This window comes from Hypomesus nipponensis, chromosome 4 (genome assembly GCF_054491055.1).
Source record: "Hypomesus nipponensis isolate SF chromosome 4, ASM5449105v1, whole genome shotgun sequence".
Classification (NCBI taxonomy): domain Eukaryota; kingdom Metazoa; phylum Chordata; class Actinopteri; order Osmeriformes; family Osmeridae; genus Hypomesus; species Hypomesus nipponensis.
Genome location: NC_140364.1, coordinates 15,915,027 through 15,935,052, shown reverse-complemented (window position 1 = coordinate 15,935,052; position 20,026 = coordinate 15,915,027). Strand labels below are relative to the sequence as shown.

General features: G+C 45.6%; 5 protein-coding genes across 10 annotated transcripts; 1 reads left to right on the top strand and 4 right to left on the bottom strand.

Moving 5' to 3' along the window:
- Positions 1–366: 366 nt before the first annotated feature.
- rragcb (Ras-related GTP binding Cb) lies at positions 367–4,137 on the bottom strand. Of its 2 annotated transcripts, none has more exons than XM_084697055.1 (8): positions 4,004–4,137; positions 3,477–3,831; positions 3,109–3,312; positions 2,793–2,992; positions 2,527–2,641; positions 2,264–2,406; positions 1,896–2,044; positions 367–1,759 (listed from the first exon to the last, which is right to left on the bottom strand). In XM_084697055.1, exons 2-8 carry the CDS (start codon positions 3,657–3,659, stop codon positions 1,602–1,604), a joined length of 1,152 nt encoding a protein of 383 aa, XP_084553181.1. In that variant the 5' UTR covers positions 3,660–3,831; positions 4,004–4,137; the 3' UTR covers positions 367–1,601. The 2 variants fall into 2 exon arrangements, with proteins under 2 accessions (XP_084553181.1, XP_084553180.1); XM_084697054.1 differs by having other exon boundaries at positions 3,477–3,888; positions 4,004–4,132.
- Positions 3,882–5,839, top strand: mycbp (MYC binding protein). Of its 2 annotated transcripts, none has more exons than XM_084697057.1 (5): positions 3,882–4,582; positions 5,042–5,114; positions 5,238–5,286; positions 5,422–5,546; positions 5,640–5,839. In XM_084697057.1, the coding sequence occupies exons 1-5, from the start codon at positions 4,568–4,570 to the stop codon at positions 5,651–5,653; spliced, it is 276 nt and encodes a 91-aa protein (XP_084553183.1). In that variant the 5' UTR covers positions 3,882–4,567; the 3' UTR covers positions 5,654–5,839. The 2 variants fall into 2 exon arrangements, with proteins under 2 accessions (XP_084553183.1, XP_084553182.1); XM_084697056.1 differs by having other exon boundaries at positions 4,423–4,582; positions 5,422–5,551.
- An 838-nt stretch (positions 5,840–6,677) lies between these two features.
- Positions 6,678–8,231, bottom strand: gja9b (gap junction protein alpha 9b). Of its 4 annotated transcripts, none has more exons than XM_084695453.1 (2): positions 7,131–8,231; positions 6,678–7,067 (listed from the first exon to the last, which is right to left on the bottom strand). In XM_084695453.1, the coding sequence occupies exons 1-2, from the start codon at positions 8,229–8,231 to the stop codon at positions 6,678–6,680; spliced, it is 1,491 nt and encodes a 496-aa protein (XP_084551579.1). The 4 variants fall into 4 exon arrangements, with proteins under 4 accessions (XP_084551579.1, XP_084551576.1, XP_084551577.1 ...); XM_084695450.1 differs by having other exon boundaries at positions 6,678–7,094; positions 7,152–8,231; XM_084695451.1 differs by having other exon boundaries at positions 6,678–7,115; positions 7,176–8,231.
- Positions 8,232–10,869: 2,638 nt separating this feature from the next.
- fabp10b (fatty acid binding protein 10b, liver basic) lies at positions 10,870–11,849 on the bottom strand. The gene is made up of 4 exons (XM_084695768.1): positions 11,778–11,849; positions 11,294–11,466; positions 11,101–11,190; positions 10,870–10,995 (listed from the first exon to the last, which is right to left on the bottom strand). The coding sequence occupies exons 1-4, from the start codon at positions 11,842–11,844 to the stop codon at positions 10,945–10,947; spliced, it is 381 nt and encodes a 126-aa protein (XP_084551894.1). The 5' UTR covers positions 11,845–11,849; the 3' UTR covers positions 10,870–10,944.
- A 327-nt stretch (positions 11,850–12,176) lies between these two features.
- Positions 12,177–19,683, bottom strand: slc9a1b (solute carrier family 9 member A1b). Its single transcript, XM_084697053.1, has 12 exons — positions 19,058–19,683; positions 17,477–17,940; positions 16,229–16,479; positions 15,903–16,120; positions 15,590–15,786; positions 15,364–15,453; positions 15,073–15,143; positions 14,789–14,962; positions 14,262–14,415; positions 13,748–13,849; positions 13,300–13,369; positions 12,177–13,133 (listed from the first exon to the last, which is right to left on the bottom strand). Exons 1-12 carry the CDS (start codon positions 19,389–19,391, stop codon positions 12,898–12,900), a joined length of 2,361 nt encoding a protein of 786 aa, XP_084553179.1. The 5' UTR covers positions 19,392–19,683; the 3' UTR covers positions 12,177–12,897.
- Between the last annotated feature and the right edge of the window lie 343 nt (positions 19,684–20,026).

The window sequence follows — 20,026 nt, the reverse complement described above, 5'->3', positions numbered from 1 at the left end:
GACCACCATTCTTACTAGAAAGTAATCCGCGGCCCACTGATGCTTTTATTTAAAAACCTCAAACAAATCTAGATATAGCTACTTAAAAACCTCAAACAATATACATAGAATCTGAAAAATTAAATGTGTATGTGAGATTCTGAACACTAATAAAATTAAAAACAAAACAAATCTAGAAAAATCTGTGTAGCGAATTTATATATATTTTGTAATCAATGGTGGACTGATCAACATGGGCTCGTGCCGCGGACCCCCTGCAAAGCCGCCACGGACCACCAGGGGGCCGCGGACCTCCGGTTGAAAACCTCTGCATTAGACCATGCTTCGATCAAGCCATTCTACAGATTTATTGAGACAACCAAAAGATTCAAATGACAAAAATACCTTTAATTATTCAGACAATTTCAGACAAAATCGTGGAAGAAATTCACATTCCCTTGTATCTCAAAAGCTTTAAATCACTAAAGCGCTATAATCAATCACAGCAGAATGTATTTTTATATTACTCTATCGCACAAAAAGAAACTGAAAAACACACACAACCTTATGGCGACAGATATTTGTACATATGTTACACATCTCTTGCACTGAAAAGATTTGGCAAAGTGTTCATTAGACTAATACATAAAATAAACTGCCAAAGTGTCACAAATACGACTGGAGAGACCAAATGAGTGACCTGTGACTCCATCAATACCAGCACCCATTAGTCCTCCAGCTGAAACACTGGCTATCAAAACTATACCTAATGGTGGAACTGGCACAGTAGAGGTCTGTGAAGATCCTGAGCAGAACCCTGAACTCTTACAACAGTAGAACAGAGTGATTATCTACATTCCTTACTGAGGGTGTTAGTTTATACTAGGGAACAAACACAGTCAGCCAGAAGCTTTTCACATGAGAGATCAAAAATAAAATTAAAACAATGTGTTTAAATATGAAATGAAAATTAATTACTGTATAATATTATGTCAAAAATTGTTGGACCCAAATTGCTGAACAGATTGTTTCTCAGTAAACACACATTTTATCATAAGAATCTTTCAAAATATATTTGTATGTAAGGTTACATATGGGCCCAAACAAACAAACAAAAAATGTATCATTTCTTTACACTGACAGTAGAAAAAATATGTTTGCTGGTTACATTAATCAATTACATTTGAAAGGAATGCTCTATAGGGGGAAAAAGATTCCCAGCTAGCCCAAATCTGACAAGTGAATTTCAATTAAGTTCCATTACTGTGGTAAACTTTTCAGCTACATCTTCCTATAATGCAGCTTCCCATTTCTACTGTAACAACAATATGACAACAGACCATAATAGCTCTTGAACTGACTTGTATCTGTCTGCATTTTTAGCAGTCCCTCAGGTGTAGCGATTATTCATCAATAATTCAAAAAGTAACATCTCAAGAGAAGCTAACAGCAAACGATCCCTGCTAGCCTGTAGTTCACCCCACCTTTTTTTAAATCTTAATTCAACATCTTTTAGTTTTTGTTTCTATTAACCTCTCTCTACTTTGGACAAAAGGTTGTTTATATCTCGGTTGACTTCACTGCTTTCTATTTAGGTGACACCATTCCTTCTGTAAAGTCCTCTAAAAAGCATTTCCATTTAATGCAGCATATTTCCCATTGGCCAAGCTGTTACCGGGGGAGCCAAGAGGCAGAACTCCTGTCCGCTGTGCCGACGGTCCGACTTCAAACACCTCATGAATGGCTTTACGAATACAGTGAAAGTTATAGTCTATCAAACCTGGAGAAAACAGACAGGGAATATTTTAGGAAGTCAGGGCTGTTTTACGGGAGAGCCTACAGTTAATTAAAGAACGGCAATGTCAAAGCTAACACTGATCATCCGTTTAAACACAGATGATCTGGGCTCCTCTCACCTTTGTTTGCGAAGCTTTCTTCTCTGAGGATGCAGACGAGGGCCAGGAACCTGGTGACCTCCTTCAGACACAGCACAGTGGTGTTGCTGAGCTTGATGATGGCGGACGACTCCTCATCAAACGCACTGCTGCTGCCGTCCTCTCTCAGGCTGTCATAGACAACACAACATCATCGTCTCTATATCATTTACATTTATTCTCTATATCAATTACATGTATTCTCTATATCAATTGCATTTATTTTGAAAAACACATTAATGCCAGACACATGCACATAATGCAGAAAGAAAAGCATTTTAAATGATGGCTCATGCAGTCACTCGAGTGACTTCTGTGATCCAGCTACAAGGACGATGACCCGTTCTTACCCGTATATACAAGAGACGTCAATCACAACATCAATCATGTCGCAGCACAGTTCATAAGACTGCATGTCCACAGGAGAACTGTCCGTGGCGACGTAGATCTTACTGACCACGTCAAAAAGGAAGGCCTTTTCAATCCCAGAATTCTGCCAACACATGACCACAGAGCTTATCCACAGAGCTAGTATCAAGACAAGATGTATATGATCTGCTTCTTACAATACACAGTACTCATCAAGCATGACTGGAATACAAATCATACATACCGATATGAAGATATTCAAAAGATTCTCTAAAGTTGGTAGCTGTGGAATAAGTTTCTGGACAACTTTACTGAAGGCTTCGAATATGGAGTGGTCATAGATGCTGGTCAAATAAAAGCTAAATTGCAAAAGAAAAAGAGAGTATTAGAAAGAAATAAAACCTCCCATTGTTCGATCCGTGATCTTAACTGCTCCTCTTCCTTATCTAGGGACAAAGTTGCACTAGTATTCTGACGACCAGAGAAGCCAGTAAGCACTGGCGTAGCTACCTGAGGTGAAGCTTCTCCAGGCTGGCATCCGCAAGGTCGTCGTTGGCTCTGTGGTGGATGTCCCTCTGGGTCTCGATCTTGTGGTCGTCAGAAAGACCATCAACTTTATGGATGAAAACCTCAAAGTTTATTTCTGGGTTGACTCGGTAGGCCCGGGATACCGTCAGATGTAACCTCCCCAAAGCTTCCACGTAATCATCCTGGCATAGGGAGAGAGGACCGAGTTACAGCAGAGAGCACAAACACACAGCTTTAACACAAGAGGAAGATCATTCCTTAATGAGTTTGTCACTGTTATAAGAGACAAAACTATTACCTGAGCGTCAATAACAAAGATCAGAGCCCCAGTGCCTCGAAAAATCATCTCATAGTCAAACGTTGGGTCGAAGAAGTCCACCTGCCCAGGAAAGTCCCAGATTTGGAAGTTGACAAAAGAGCTACTAGAGATGTCATCCTTGTAGATTTTGTTAGTGCTCTCCAAGAACAACGTCTCATTGGGTGACATCTTGTGGAACACAACCTGGATGGACCGTGAATGACATCACTGTTTAGTACAATTCATAAATAATATATTTTTACGCCACGCCCGTTTTTTTTTTTTTAAACGTTACAACAACTCCAGAACTTATCTGACCTGGATTATTAATGGGTATGCTACTGTTTACTTGATAAATATATAGTTACTTTTTGAATTGACGATTTTCCACTTCGTCGAAGACCCATCAGCAGTATTCTTGGTTTACTGTCAGCTGATAACGAACTCTCTTCAATATCTGGTTCCTCCACTCCGTAGCCAAAGTCCTTTGGAAAAGAATCTACAACCCCATAACTTCCTGCTAATGTCGGTTCCTCGTATTGAATAGACATTTTGTCTACCTACGACTACAAGCACCGCTGATCTCAAGAGCTAGTAAATCCTTGCAGCCCTGGCGGCTGAGTTGCTACTCGTCCAGCTTTGTTGATCGGGTGATCACGAGTTAGCCAGCTGCTATCTTGACTTGCTTTGTTGATCAGGCTAGCCCAGTAGTACCTCGCTCGCCTGTGTCCGACATTTAGAGATCGATGAGGTTGCGTAACTGCTTCTAACAAAAAACAACTGTCCGCATTGTCAGGGATTGGTCTGTTTTTATCTTTTAATCTGATGATATTCCCAAATACTAGTAAATGTTTAAAGCATGACAGCTAGCTAGCCGTATCACTTCCGACGTTACCTGTAGTTCCCCGCCCCCAACAATGCTATTGGTTTCCTGGACATAGGGTTCCCTTGTTTTATTATCCAGGGACGGCCGCCTTTTACAGTGACTTGGTGGGGTTAGGACTAGAAAGCACGCGATAGTGTAGCGACAGTGGTATGATCAAGGGATGCCTTTTTTTTCTTAAATTTGTTTTGCCTGATTATTAATGCTCCAGTTTCTTAATCCTTTTAAATTATCTCTAAAATTGCCTTTCGGCAAACGCCTGTATATAAAACGTGCGTAGCCATGAGTTGGGACACATTTAATGACAATTAACTTTACTACCTGCCCACTAAATGTATATATAAAAACAAATATGTTCGCTTTTCAGTAAATAAATTGCTCACTCAGGACAAAATATTGTCTACTTCCAATGGGTTGCTTTTTGTTGTTGTTGTTCGTCGTTATGGCAACCGTACTAGTCACCGTCCGGGTAAAACAAGTCTGTTTCCTACAGCTGATGATCCAACATAGCGAGAGCTAGCGTTAGTGTATTTGTGAAGCAAGGCTTGTAATTTCGTAAATTTCCACACAAGTCAAATGGCACATTACAGAGTAAGTATAAGATGACATTACTCAACCCTACTTTATCAAAGTATTTCTAAGATAGTTTTCGCGTTTCGCACAATTCGTCTGACTATAGCTCGACTACTGTAGACATTTTAGGTTTCGTTTTACAGCCAGAACTAGCTCTAGCATTTAGCAAGCTAGCTAAACTACTTTAGAGTTAGCCTAATAGCCATAGTAGCTGCCGACATTGTTGTTTACCCTAAAACCCACCGTTATTTTGGGTGTTAGTTAGTGCTGGACGTATTAGAGGTAGAGCTAGTAGCCGAATAAACTGGACATGCTTAGTGTTTGGACATACTTGTTGGACCCACGTTTTCAAACGTCGAGCAACGCATGATAGTGTATTTAACGTGTCCGATTCCGATCACTTAAGGTTTAACTAGTTGCGTCCTAATTACAAAGTGACTTAATTGACACCACCTGGGCTTCTCCACCTCCCTTCAGGCCTCCGAATCAAAAAGAGAACAGTACCGAAGATACCTAGAAAAGGCTGGGGTTCTGGACAGTCTCACCAATGGTAGGTCTATAATTGGAAGTCAACACCACTTTATTGGATTCCTTGACCGTTATGAAAGTGACTGCACGGCAAATGTACTATCATCAATATTAGTTGACTCCTTCAAAACCTTTCTCATTCCAGTACTGGTGGCACTTTATGAAGAGACAGACAAACCGAATAATGCTTTGGAGTATCCTTTTATGAACTGTTATGTGTAAGACTTGCTTGAAGTTCCTGGTCAACTGGTATGGTGGGACTCTGAAAGGGAAGTTTTCTACAAGCCTCAATGGTTAAAGTTATAAGTTTAACTTCACCCAAACCATAGCTTCATAAAGCATCACCTTGGCGTGTCTGGCCCCGAGGCCCCAGATACTGAGGCCCTACAGCAGGAGCTCTCTGAGCTGCAGCTGAAGTGCCAACAGCTCACAGAGGAAAATAAAGACCTTAGAAGTAGGGTAAGTGAGTCATGTGTGTCTCTAAACAGTCTCCTGTAAAGTTGAAAAACCCACTTGAATCGTGTTTTGATTTTGGCTTGTTTTTCAGCTTCAGCACTATGAACCTACACCCAGCGAGGGGACTGCAGAGTGATGTTGCAGTTAGTTATTTTTTTATTTTATTTTTTACTTTGTAAAAATGGAACAGATATGATTTATTTCTTTAAAGAATTGTCCTGATTTCTGTTCAGTAACATTTTTTGAGAATAACTCTTGCCAAGATCATTATTAAACAGTTTTGAGGCACAACGTTTGCACCACATTTTTCTGGTACTTTCTATACTCTGATCTATGAATAATGTATATGCATGTGTTTGTCTGTCAATTGCATTTGTAATGAGTTACTGTACAATTGAAATATCCATTACTATAATTAGTGTTTCAGAAAGGGTTGCTTTTTCATATAAAATGTATATTATCCAAAACACAGCTCTACTCCAATAGATATAAATATATTTACAAGTTTTCAATGATCATTTAACTTTAAGACAACATCAGTGTTTTTTCAGGATGGAGGACATCTGTAGTACCGCGATCTGGAGAAGAAAAAAAAAAACAGAACAAATTGAAAATATTATGTAACTACTTTGTGATTCTTCAACAACAATATTGTCAATTTAAAGGCCCAAACATTGTTAGGATGGGGAATCTTGTCAGCACTGCATAATATCACAAACCTGCTTATGTGTACTTCAATATGATGAGAAATCTGGTTGTAATTTTCTCTTGATTGGACATCACACACATGATGATGTATAATTTAGACCTCAGGGTTACATAATAGCAAATGACAATGGATTATAGATTTTCTACTCCTATTTTTCCACTGCTCTGCACGTGTTGTTTTGGAAGCCTAGACTGCACACCATGGAGTAGGGGCAACTAGTGGTGCTTTCCAGCTATATAAAACATTTGTATATAACAATACATTGTGGCTTTTATCAAAAACAACATACCTCACAGGTGTGAAGATGAACCCCTCATAATAATTGTCAGAAGTGTCAAATCTTGTTAATTAGCCGTTAAAACATACTGACAGTACTGCAAGTTTTTGTCTGCATTATGAGACGAGTGATTTAACGAACGCTTAGATCTGCAGGTCGGTTGTGGCTCGCCTGCTGCTGGCGTTACTTGCCAATGACACTCTGCGGTTGGGAGAGAAGGCGGCAGGGCTGTCGCGGCTGTGCTGAGACGCAGAGCTCAGCTCCCCGGCAGAGTCTGGGCTCCGGCCCCTCCTCAGTCTCTGGAGGTCGGGCTTAGAGAAGGCTCTGGTCCGGCTGGCTGCGAAGCTGCAGCGAGGCTTCATGTTCCCTGGGTAAGAGTCCCCACTGTCTGAACCGTTCCCCTCCACCACTGTGGTGCAATTCCACGGCGCGCTCTCCCTCCGCGGCTTCCTGGTGAAGCCTGACAGGCTGGAGCAGGAGGAGGCACTGGCCACCGGCAGGGTGGGGTACTCAGGGCTCCCAGACTCCACATCCTCACAGTGGGAGGGAGGGGGGTGGTGCTGGTCCAGAGCAGGGCAGAGCTGCTGGTCCAGAGCAGGGGAAAGGTGCTGGTCCACAGTAGGGGAGCGGTGCTGGTCCACAGTAGGGGAGCGGGCCTCGCTGCTGGTGTTGTTGGAGTTGCTGTTGTGCTCCACAGAACTGGGCATCACCACCTCTTTGGTGTCTGATCCTGGTTTGGCTCTGGGGGTGTCTTGTATGGGGACGAAGGCGGAGCAGGCGTTGAGGAGGGGGTAGTGGGGGCCGTTCCCTTGTTTCTCCAGCAAGAGGGTGTAGCCGCTGGGCACGGTGGGAATGGTGGCCTTGCGGCCTCCAGAGGTCCCCAGACACGCCTGATGAACTACAGAGTTCTTCTTGGACTTGCCCACGTAGTAGTCGTCCAGGTCGTCCTGAAGGTGAGGGTAGAAGTCCAGGAGCCCCTTCTTCAGCTTCTTGTAGCCCAGGTGCATGATCTCCAGCAGGCTGAGGAACAAGGACACGGCTGCAATACCCTGCATGAACATCATGAACACGCTCTTTTCTGTCGGCCGAGAGACAAAGCAGTCCACCACATTTGGGCAAGGTTCCCTGTCGCATTTATAGAGAGGACCAAGCTGGTGACCGTACAGAAGGTACTGGCCTGCCATGAAGCCCACCTCCACCACTGAGCGGGTGGCGATGTGGGCCACGTAGGTGCGGAGCAGCGAGCCCCTGAGAGGAGCCTTGTTCAGCTTCCCCTGCTCCAGCTGTCTCATCTCCCTCTCGATCCTTCTCCGGGCCTCCAGCAGCTCCACGTCCACGCCCTCCAGCTCACGACGCAGCGCTGCCTTCTTACAGTGGCGCTCCTTCTCCAGCGCACGCAGGCGGTACAGGGCGTGGCCCATGTAGACCAGCGAGGGCGAGGACACGAAGATGACCTGCAGCACCCAGTAGCGGATGAGGGAGATGGGGAAGGCACGGTCGTAGCAGACGTTCCTGCAGCCCGGCTGCTCCGTGTTGCAGATGAAGTCGGCCTGCTCGTCGTTCCACACGTCCTCTGCTGCCACGCCCAGCACCAGCATCCGGAAGATGAACAGGATGGTCAGCCAGATCTTGCCCACCATGGTGGAGTGGATATGCACTTCCTCCAAAATCCCACCAAGAAAGTTCCAGTCTCCCATTTTCACAAAGGTACTTCTAAATTAGGTTGATGAAAAATCTGTATCAAAAGAAGAACATTTGAAAAGGGGCACAATGTAAAACATTAAAACGATTACACAGAATGATGTGCACTTTCAGGGTTACTTATAAAAAAAGTGATATTGCAGCAGCATTGGTCCACAATATACAGTAAAGGTTTCCATGGAATCTATAAAAGTATATCGTTTTTCAGAATTTACGGCGACAAAAATGATTGTTTCGCTACCAAACCGTGCAAAGTTCCAACGTTTAAAATGTTTACCTTACCTTTCAATTTGGAAATAAAATGTAGATATGTTGAATCCAAAACAAGGGTGTGTGGGTCATGTTCAGTGCTTTAGCCTCTCCTGAATAATTCTCAGTAAAACTTGAAATGTTGTGAGCAACGATTTGCACTCTCCAGCTGATGGAAAAAAAACACACACAGCTGGACTAAACCGAGAGCACGCCACTTGTAGCCCACTCTGATAAATCAATGATACTGTATGGTCCGTTGCCAATGACATGACAGCACTGTGGACAGACGGTGGTGATGGGGCAGCGAGTCATCCAGGCGAATGTGAGGCTGCCAGATATTCAATTGCTCAATGTGTAATGTCGGTCTGATCCTCGTGTAATCTGAATCACATACCACTGCAATCCCGCTTGACAGCTACAAAACCACCCAGGGAGTCTCTGCTGGTTTGGCCCAGACAGGAGAGCCGCTGGTGACCCCACCAGCCGTCTGCAGTTGGATTAATCATACTGAAACATTCACTGTGGTATAACTGGATTATTAGCTAGTGATATCAGTTTGATGTGTAACAGTGCCTCCCCTACAATCTCTCGAATCATGGCCTATATGATTCACATACAAACTGAATTGGGATAGTTTATCTTACGACAAACTACTCTCTCAATTTTTCAGTGTAGTTAATTACGCAAAAGGCCACCAGACACTACCAACCCATTATGTTTGCAGGAGTAGCAAAACTCCGTATTCTTCAGATTGTTTCACACAGCTAGTTTTCTTACATGGTACATTAGGCCCTGGTTTTTGTCTATTCCAGCAACAAAATATCATTCAAACTTGTTGAGTATATCATATACACATTTTCAACAACTTTTCACCCCAATCTCTGATCGATGGATTTTTTCCTGTAGCACGATCAATAGGTCGCATCCAACTTCACGCTTGGATGCCTCCCTCTGCATCTCATTAAGACCCCCTGCCAGCTAACCTCCGTCTAGTCCATTTAGAGGCAATCAATAGGATTAGTCCTGTCAATCTAACCTTTGGGAGGTTGGTTTCAGCAATTGCAGATTTAAATGGAATGTTATTTTAAGGAAAACAATCTGCTGTTCAGTGTGACTTGTCTGTTAACAAAACAAGTTCACAAACCAGATACATATTTAGCTGTTGTTACACATAAGCCAGTAGTATTATCGAGATGGTTTGTTAATTGAATAGGGAGATATTGACCATTTCAATACAGAACTTTGCTGAAGGCATCTGTTTACAGAGTGTACAAATATACTAATGTAACAACGGGTGAGCCTCTTCCTCATCATTCAAAAAAAAAAAAAAAACTTACATACACAAAAACCCTACAAAAAAAAACCTTACATTTACATTTATTCATTTAGCAGACGCCTTCATCCTAAGCAACTTCCAAGAGAGAGCTTTACAAAGTGCACAGGTCACTGATAATAACAACAAGATAGCACCAAAATTGCGGGTAGCCAAAACAAGAAGCATACATTATGAACAACCAAAAAATAAGTGCCAAAGGGAAGAACCAAAAGAGCATGTAGTTAAGCAAGTTACAATTAAACAACATGAATCTCTAAGTGCAAGTGTACCTGTAGAAAAAGCAAGCAACAGTAAAAATAAATAAAAATAATAATAAGATTAACTAAAATATAATATTTTAATGGAACAGCCCTAAGGGGTCTGAACTCAGAGATGATGAGGTATGTTTGTGGAACAGCCCTAAGGGGTCTGAACTCAAGAGATGATGGGGTATGGTTGTGGAAGCATCTGTGTCTTCCTGACTTGTGTCCCGTCTAGGACCTTGAGCGCGACCGCGAGTAAGACCGCGATGGGGATGGAGAGCGCAGATGAGAGACCTCCTTCTGAGGATCATGGGAAGTCAAGGCTGGGTCGAAGTTGTCGTCTTGCGAACTCAAGGATTGCCTGCATCCAGAACCAGAGGTGCATCTCTTTAATACTCACCTCTCCTTCTCACGACTCCTGCTTCTTCCTTGACCGTACATCCTCCCACGAGAGCTTCAACGCAGAACGTCAAACAATCGATAGAGATCCATCTATTATCAACTATCGCAACCGTCTTTGTCATAGTTATAACATCGTCAGTGCGGACAGATCGAGCCCCTAACCCTCGAGGGCTCTGGGAGCGCCGCGGGCCTCGCTCGTACGAGGGGACCTCAGTACGAGGATGTTTAATAGGCCTTTTGGTGCAACACCGCCACCTACCAGACGCACTGACTGAATATACTTTTAAAATGTAAAATCATCATAAATGTACATTTAAGGGTAAGGTATTTTAAATCGTTGTGAACAGTAAGGACGAGAAGATGCAGTTAAATGTGTTAATTTTTATTTAATTTTTTGTTGCCTATACCAGTAGCCTATAAGACACAGTAACAAAAGGGTGTATTTGGTTCATGGACTGATCCGTTAGGTTGAGAGAATTATACCCTTCTACTTCTCCTGGTCATGACTGTGGAGCCTGCTGAAATCGTCTAGAGGAAATGAATACCATACAAACATGTTATGGTGAAAGGAATTTAAACTATGAGTCAAATTTTTTAAGAGGATGTTCAACTCTTTCTGTAACTGTAACATACCTCAATCATGTCCTCCCCTATGATTTGTCTCATGTTTGTGAACTTCTCTGTAGTAATTACGAGCTTCCCATCCTCGAGACTCGGAGTACACTGAAGATAAAATACATCCACACAAACACCTGTGTATACGCTACATGCAACTAAGTTTAGGCACTAAGAAAACAAAATCATCTGATTATAAATAGCCTATCACCTGAAACTTCCTCCCGTCCATGGTGGTCATCTCTGATTCTCTCCCGACAGTGAAGGAGTTAGTGACGGTGCGCAGGCTCGTCTGGATCTTGATGGTGAAGTCGTCACCGTTCTGCTCGATCACCGTCACCGGCTTCACATCCTTCATCATCTTCACCAACATCTGAGGCACTTCTAACGGAAACACAACGGCTGCATTAGATCCTTCTGCAGAGACACCTCCTTCAACTTCCAGACAATTTACAGGTCTATACAGTCATTTTGCCTACTGTATAGTTCTATACAGTAAACATACAACGTAGTGTATTTACAGGTCTAAAGTTTATACAGTTCCAAACATTAAATATAGGCTACCATTATAAATATTACACACAAAGTTGTAGCCTATATGTACACAATTCTATACATACAGGTCTACACAATATATATAGTTCCATACATTATATATAGTTCTACAAACATCAGTTGTCATTTAGAGCTCTTACCCATTTTCTGGAGGAACTCTTCATGGTTTTCTTGCGCATAGATTTCCCATTTGCCGCTGAAGTCCATCTCTGTTAACTGTTCCCTCGGTATGATGCTAGCCTCAGGCACCTGCAGACAACATACCCTACCTGATCATCACTGACATGTTGCTATAGGCGTCACTCACACACACACACACACACACACACACACACACACGGTTGACATTTTAGGGATTTCCAATTCCCTGTTATTCGGCGTTGTCCGCTTGTCAAAGTGACCCACGGGAGGCATACTGGTCACAAAGCACCTCCGTTGTAAACGAACACTTCACACTGCATGGATTAATGAGCAATCATTTTGGAAAGGAAAATCTACATGGTCACTTGAAACACAATGAAAACGGTAACATGTTTCCAGTGCATTCTGTAAAGCTTTATTTTGTGAAAACAAACAAAGAACACAGTACCTTCTTTTCTGGTATAAAAATACTGAACTTGGCACACTTTGTTTTTACAATAACGATTAATTGCAACGTGACATTAGGACAATGCTGGAGCAGGTGATGCATGCCCCCCTGTTAGACAAGGACAGGGGACATTCCTTTGATATATATTAGCACACATTTTGGTTCACACTCATTTGCTTCCTATTGAAACAACAAAAAACTCTAAACTGCCAGTGCACTTGTCTTTAAATAATATCTACAGCAAGTTGTCCGTGAAGTTTCTCGGCGTACGGTCTGTATATTGTTGTGAATCCGTGTTGCAATCCCTGAGAAAACACGTTGTCATTCATGCAGGCAGTGAATGAAGTGCAAAGCTAGTAAATAAGACAGCAGGGCTGAAAGACAGATTCTTATTCCTTGATATCAGCACAATAAGGCAATCAGCATGTCATGATGTAGCTGTTTGTGATATTTAAATGTGAAAAATAACAACACAGAAATAACGATGCTGATAATGTGAAGGACTACAAAATCATTCGTTTCTCATCAAAAGTCATGAGACCTGTGGAGGAAAGTTATTCTTCCACAAACTAAACAATATCAACAGCACAGACACATGATAAATAGGTTTCAGTAAAACGAGTGGAGATTCTCTAAGCACGTAACACTCAGAGGTCACAGGAAGTGCATCATCAAGACAGGAAGAGGCCTTCCTCCTCGTCCTTCTCAGGGCCCGGGTCACTGAGACACCGGAGCCGTTGTTGGTCTGGCTGTCGCTGGCCGTGGTCAGCCCTCGACGCCGCGCCCGTCTCCCAGCCCTGGTTCCGGGATGTGTTCTGGTGACCTGTCCTGTCTGACTCCTGCATCAGCCTCGAAGTGTGGAGAGAGCGCTGGGCCGGCATGTCCACACTGCTGAGACCATGGCTGTCTGGGGGACAAAATAACTAGCACATCAGCCAACATATTCAATACTGTTCAATGATAATACATGTTTTATCGATAACACTATGCGTTTAACGGATAACACCATGTTCCTGTACATATTTAAAATGCATTCAATGCCACTACAAGCTCAACAAGCCAGACAGACTCACCTGATTCAAATCGGACTCTCCTGATAGGCGGGGTATCCTGTTTGGCTGGCGCAGTCAGGTAGTGGCTCATCTACAGTGAGAAGTAGGACCCTATGTCATTTACCACTGACCATGGTTTCTCACCACAAGTTTCCAACCCTCACTCCACCCTTCTCTTCATCTCCACCCTCCTCCCCCCACTCCCCCTCCTCCTCCCTCCCTCACTCCCCCCCTCCTCCTCCCTCACTCCCCCTCCTCCTCCCTCCCTCACTCCCCCCCCCTCCTCCTCCCTCACTCCCCCTCCTCCTCCCTCCCTCACTCCCCCTCCTCCCCCTCACTCCCCCCCCCTCCTCCCTCACTCCCCCTCCTCCCCCTCCCTCACTCCCCCTCCCTCACTCCCCCTCCTCCTCCCTCACCCTCCTCCCCCTCACTCCCCCTCCCTCCCTCCCCCTCCTCCTCCCTCACTCACCCTCCTCCCCATGTCCACTCTCTGTTTGCGGAGCTGGAGTTCTGACAGCGCGTCCTCCTCCTCCGGATCCAGAGCCAACGTGTGTCTGCTGTAGGAGCGTACCTGAGGAGGAGAGAGGAAAGGATGAGGAGAGGAGGAGGAGGAGGGGAAGAGGAGAGGAGGAGGAGAGGGAGAGGAGAAGGAGGAGAGGGAGAGGAGGAGGAGAAGGAGGAGGAGAGAGGGGAAGAGGAGAGGAGGAGGAGAGAGGGGAAGAGGAAAGGAGGAGGAGGCGAGAGGAGATGAGGAGAGGAGAAGGAGAGGAGAAGGAGGAGGAGAGAGGGAGAGGGAGAGAAGGAGAAGGGGGAGGAAGAGAGGGATAGGAGATAAGGAGGAGAGAGGAGAGGAGGGGAGGAGGAGAGGAGGGGGATGAGGAGAGGGAGACAGACATTATGAGCAGACGCTTTCATCCAAAGATCTGAGCTTGCGACCTCTTGATCTGGGGTGAGATGCTGTGGACACCAGCCTAGTGTGTTACCCTCTGTCTGCTCTTGATCTGGGGTGAGATGCTGTGGACACCAGCCTGCTGTTTCACCCTCTGTAGGTTCCCCCTCAGCATCTTCCTGATCTCCTCCTGGCGGTCCTCAGACATACGAGGCTGGTCTCTATCCTGGCCGCCCTGCTGGATATTCCTGACACAACAGAAACACTGATTCATCCTCTATGAAATGTAATGAAGTTTCACTACATTTTATTCATATTGAGGGTTTTGTTTATGTTTTGTCTGCATGGACACAGTGGAGGGGTAGGAAGGCAGGTACGTACTGCATGGACACAGTAGAGGGGTAAGAGGGCAGGTACGTACTGCATGGACACAGTAGAGGGGTAAGAGGGCAGGTACGTACTGCATGGACACAGTAGAGGGGTAGGAGGGCAGGTACGTACTGCATGGACACAGTAGAGGGGTAGGAGGGCAGGTACGTACTGCATGGACACAGTAGAGGGGTAGGAGGGCAGGTACGTACTGCATGGACACAGTAGAGGGGTAGGAGGGCAGGTACGTACTGCATGGACACAGTAGAGGGGTAGGAGGGCAGCTTGGCTGAGCTGCCACTCTCCACCAGCTCCATGGCATGCTTCAGCTCCATCTTGTTGTAGAAGGAGATGAGCTGCGGCTCTGAGGAACGCTCGCCTGCAATCAGCCACTTCTTCAAGTAGGTCTTGTTGAAGCGATTCAGCCTAGTGCAACAAACAACAAGGTGGAATCAGAAGACAATACGCAGCTTGGCTCAACATGGTGGTCAGGCCCTTGTTGTCTAGGTACACCACACGTTCAGACCGGTACGCACTTGTCCTTCCAGTGATTATGTCCGTAGTGGCCACACACCTTCTCGATCCCCGTCAGAAGATGGTCCAGGACCTGACGGCACACAGGAGATGCGTTCACATGAACATGCGTTCACATGAACATGCGTTCACATGAACATGCGTTCACATGAACATGCGTTCACATGAACATGCGTTCACATGAACATGCGTTCACATGAACATGCGTTCACATGAACATGCATACTGAGTCTTCCTTCATCACCTGGGTGTGTCTCACCCGGGTGTGTGTCTCACCTGGGTGTCTCTCTCACCTGGGTGTGTATCTCTTCGTTGATGGAACGTCTGCTCTCCTTCTTCTTCTTCACAGCCAGCAGGTCAACCAAAGGTCTGATCGTCATGCCCTGACAAGACACCCAGCAAAGATAACACAACAGCTGCTAATGACCTCACACACACACCCAGCAAAGATAACACAACAGCTGCTAATTACCTCACACCCACACCCTCACACACGTTGTTTTGAATGGGTCACCTCACCTGAACGAACACAGTAAAGAAGATGACTGTGATGATGGCGGTGAGAAACAAGTTTCTCATCTTGTGATTGGTCAGCAGGTAACCCAGGGAGAAGGCGATTGCACCTCGCAGGCCACCGTAGGCCACGATGAACTGGTCCTTCTTGGTCAACTTAACAATACGGAACTTGTTAATAATGAAGGTGAGGCCCACCACACCTTGAACAGACACATTCTGAGATTAGACTCAACAGTATGGTCTCAAATATCATATATTCATTGATTGATTGTATTTTATTATCGCACATTGTTGTGGTTTGTCATCCTATACCTACCCATGACCCTCGACACGAGGCACAGGATGACGGTCACAATGACGAAGGTCCAGTTCCAGGTGTGTGGCCCGGCCACCGTGGACACGCCCAGGAAGATGAAGATGAGCGTCTCGCTCACGCTGCTCCACATCTTCAGGAAGTACTTGATGGTGGTGTAGGACTTGTGGGATACGTTGGCCTCCACATAGGGCCTCATCATCACCCCACATGCTATTAACCTGGAACAGCAAGCAGCAGAGGACAGGTAGGATGTGTTTACGCCTAACGCCAGCCCCAGTGTCCAGGACAGTCTGGTGTACCAGACAGCGCCCCCTGCAGTTACTCACGACATGATGCCAGACAGGTGGAACACCTCAGCTGACAGGTAGGCCATGTAGCTGTAGAGGAAGACGAACAGCGGCTCGATGACGCGCGTGTGGGAGGTGAAGCGGGAGGTGAATGCCGCCAGCACGCCGTACACGGTGCCCACCAGGAGGCCGCCCAGCGCCACCACCAGGAAACAGGCCAAGCCCAGGACAGCGTCCAGCACCGTCATAGAGCCTACGTCAGCAAACTCCTCAAACAGGTGGTACAGGACCTGCAGGAGAGGGGAGCACACTGTCACTTTAAGATCTTTTGGGGCATTTTCATGCTTCATTGGAGAGGTTTTGGTGAAGTGCAGTTAGCCAGGAGAGGCATGTGGAGAATGAGAAGGACCTGCAGCAAAGGGCTGCTGTGCTTCTACTGTGGCTCCAGTTTTTTGTTCAAAATCAATAGACTTGAATGTAGTGTTTAGCTAATGGAACAGTGGACTGCTAGGAGTACTGTCATATCGTTTTTCTGTCTCCGTAGACAGCTGGTCTGTCTCCAATTCACACCCCGATATTTGGCACAATGAACTGTATCAGGGCCAGTAAATGCCCTCTTATTGCTTTTCTGCTCCATTAAACACCATCTGCCTCGTTCTGGCAAGATTACATTGCAGAGAAGTCAAGAGGTGGGGTGGGCTAGTGGTACTTTGTAATACCCATGAGAAGGTCATATGTTGAGTTACAAACAGACAGACAAGAAATACTTTTATAAATATGTGATATGAGGCCTGTCCTATGCTGAGACAAATGTGCAGGATCATGATCGGTGAAACCAGTGAAACTGGTTGTGTGACAGGCTGCATGTTACTGAAGGTGTCTGCCACCAGTCTCTCTACTGACACCAAACATCTAGTCTGTCTCCTGACAGGGCTCAGGGGCCCAGACAGTGGAGAGGATCGTGTCAAGAGAGACAAACACAATCCAAGACTACAGAGTCAAGTGAAATCATCTCCAACTGGACATGTTAATGACCAAGACCTGTTAACATCTAACGATTAACCCCAAACTCAAAGTGAGAGTTAGCTGGCAAGCGTCTTAAACAGCAACCTCACACGGTCATGACTCCGCCCTCCAGCCACATCCACACAACTCACCACGGTGACGGCCTCCCCCTCCCCTTCCCCTCACCACGGTGACGGCCTCCCCCTCCCCTTCCCCTCACCACGGTGACGGCCTCCCCCTCCCCTTCCCCTCACCACGGCGACGGCCTCCCCCTCCACTCACCACGGTGACAGCATCGTTGAGCAGGGACTCCCCGAACACCAGTATGTGCAGCAGCTCGTTGATGTGGATCTCCTCGAACACGGCCAGCACGGCCACGGGGTCCACGGCTGAGATGATGGACCCGAACAGCAGGCAGGAGAGCAGGTCCACCTGGCCCAGGTAGGGGGAGCCCTCCAGCTGACACACCGCGTACATCATGCCTCCCAGGAAGAAGGTGTTCCACAGCGTGCCCACCACGGCGAACATCAGGATGGTGCCCATGTTGTCGGTGAAGGGCCGGATGGGCAGGAAGTAGCCGGCATCCAGGATGATGGGCGGGAGCAGGTAGAGGAAGAACAGCTTGGAGTCCAGGATGGGAGCTGGCTCTCCGATGGCCCTCATGAACCCTCCCACCAGGAGCCCCACCACGATGAGCAGGCAGCTCTCTGGAACCACGCCTGACACTCGGGGGATGACGTGGAACCCTGGGGAGGGAGGAGGAGGAGGGGGGGGGGAGCCGCAGGGCACCATCAAGCTCTGTCAGGGTGTCAGGGTGACAGCCTAACCCTGCCGTCTAAAGGGCTCATGGTTGCGGAACATACCAGCCCATTCCTTCTAACCCTCTGCAGGTAGACAGGGCTCAGGTGATCTTACAAGGGCCTGAAAGATTGTGCTTCGTTTGAGTGATGCATAGGCTACTAGAGACTTTGTCTTGATTGTGCAGTTACCGCTACAACTGCACTAAAACTGTTATTTGATCATTTTCCATTCAAGAAAATTGCCCTACGACCCCTTCAGTCAACCCCATATTGTGATATAATTCCCATATTGTGACATCATTCCAACTGTTATGGATTTTAAACACAGCTTTTTAAAAACACCTTTCTGGAATAGGTGAATCCTTTACAGAAAGTCTCCTAGTTAATAGTAAATTGAAGGAAAGTTCAGTGTAACACTTGAGAACGCTGTGCTCTCCAGGGCTCCAGAGTAGCAGCCTCCTACACTCCTGTACGCCTCCTTATCTGTCCTGCTAAGAGCAGCTGGCCAGCTAGATAAGCCTTCACTCACCAGCCCCAGCCCCAGACACCATTATGAGTAACATGATGCCTTTTTCAGGATGGTACGAGGCATTTTGTCGGCATGCATTTCAAACAGGCTAACTCATCATATTTTTGAATACGTGTTGGCACAGGAAAGTCACAACATATCTCCCCACACTCATATTACTTTCCTTGAATCGAAATTCAACTAATGCTCATCACCACAAGTCCCAATCGTTTGGCAAATTCTGTCTTCTTTACTAGAATAATGTGCCTAGGCCTATGACTGCGAGGAAAAAAATCACTGAACTCTAATTAGTGACATAATTCAGGCCGGACGCGTGACAAATATAAGTGTTTGTGGTACATTTGGGCTGCTGGGTCTTACTGGGTTGTAGGAAACTAATAACAGGAGATGACTGACAAACAAGTTACGGTGAAAAAGTCCGATGGGTGGCATTCCAATCTGGAAGTTATTATGCCGACTTCAATTGTTCAGGTATATTGCTAATATGAAGTAACGGGAGGAAAAGCCCTAGAGGTGTCACACCGGGGGACTCACCAAGTTTCATCAGCAAGGCGAGAAGGATCCATAGAGTGATCTCAAAAGGTTTTCGGATGTGATCGTAGTTTACAGAGAGGACAGGGAAAGCCTTTTTGTGGTGAGCAGAGCTGGTTGAAGTTGTATTGTGTGAGGTTTCTGTCTTGTGTGGTGGGTTGCGAGATGTTTCGTTGCTTGAAATGTCATGGTTTTCGGTCGCGTAGACACCTCGGGATAAAATGGCCAAGATGACAAATAAAACCAAAATACCTCTGTGATAGTGAATAAAACGTATGTGGCCAACCGAAGCGGCACATTTGATTGCATGCATTTCAAATAGCCTAATTTCGCACATTCCAATCCATTTGATAAATTACTTGAAGATAAAAACTGGTTATGATGCCGGTGGCATACTGGTCTGTATACTTTTCCACTGATGAATCATCCTCGAGTAGACTATTCGTTTTACGCATCTGCGTCAGAAAAAAGGTCACGGTTAAACTAACTGCACTTTTATCAGACAGTTGCTGCATAATGCGACGTCGCGAGTGTTACTGTATTGCTTTGGTCATCTTTGTGGCAAGTTTAGGACAAGGTTTCAACCAACATCTAAGATAAGCTGGTTGCTTCTTTAATGTGAATGGTCTTCCTTTTCGTTTGCTCCAAGAATACAGTGATGTTCAGTGACATCTACTGGCAAGGAGGGGAAACATGAACAGTAGACTTTCAGTTAGCCTAACAAATAGTCCCATTCATCAAGGGACTTCTTTAAAAAAGTGTAGCCTACTCCCTAAGAATTTAGTGTCTGGACCATGAATGTGTTCGACTGTATTTGTACTAGAGTAGGCTACAATGTATTCGGGGACGGTATAATAGCCCAAATACATCCCTTAAATGGTTTGACTACATCCTAGAGGGAGACTAATGAGGAGGGGTGTCTTGTGTCTGTGCCGGGGGAGGGAACATAACGCCTGCCTGTGTTCAGAGATT

Excerpts from the sequence above, each read along its gene's own strand:
- rragcb (XM_084697055.1), bottom strand. The coding sequence starts at position 3,659 with ATGTCTATTCAATACGAGGAACCGACATTAGCAGGAAGTTATGGGGTT. Across the intron at positions 2,045-2,263 it reads GACGTCTCTTGTATATACGG|CCTGAGAGAGGACGGCAGCA; the intron begins GTAAGAACGGGT and ends TGTCTATGACAG. Across the intron at positions 1,760-1,895 it reads AGAAAGCTTCGCAAACAAAG|GTTTGATAGACTATAACTTT; the intron begins GTGAGAGGAGCC and ends TGTTTTCTCCAG.
- mycbp (XM_084697056.1), top strand. Across the intron at positions 5,115-5,237 it reads TCTGGACAGTCTCACCAATG|TACTGGTGGCACTTTATGAA; the intron begins GTAGGTCTATAA and ends TTCTCATTCCAG. Across the intron at positions 5,552-5,639 it reads ATAAAGACCTTAGAAGTAGG|CTTCAGCACTATGAACCTAC; the intron begins GTAAGTGAGTCA and ends CTTGTTTTTCAG.
- gja9b (XM_084695449.1), bottom strand. The coding sequence starts at position 8,231 with ATGGGAGACTGGAACTTTCTTGGTGGGATTTTGGAGGAAGTGCATATC.
- fabp10b (XM_084695768.1), bottom strand. The coding sequence starts at position 11,844 with ATGGACTTCAGCGGCAAATGGGAAATCTATGCGCAAGAAAACCATGAA. Across the intron at positions 11,191-11,293 it reads TGGACGGGAGGAAGTTTCAG|TGTACTCCGAGTCTCGAGGA; the intron begins GTGATAGGCTAT and ends TTTTATCTTCAG. Across the intron at positions 10,996-11,100 it reads TAGGGGAGGACATGATTGAG|ACGATTTCAGCAGGCTCCAC; the intron begins GTATGTTACAGT and ends CATTTCCTCTAG.
- slc9a1b (XM_084697053.1), bottom strand. The coding sequence starts at position 19,391 with ATGTGCGAAATTAGGCTATTTGAAATGCATGCAATCAAATGTGCCGCT. Across the intron at positions 17,941-19,057 it reads CGCCTTGCTGATGAAACTTG|GGTTCCACGTCATCCCCCGA; the intron begins GTGAGTCCCCCG and ends CTCCCTCCCCAG. Across the intron at positions 16,121-16,228 it reads CACCTGTCTGGCATCATGTC|GTTAATAGCATGTGGGGTGA; the intron begins GTGAGTAACTGC and ends TTGCTGTTCCAG.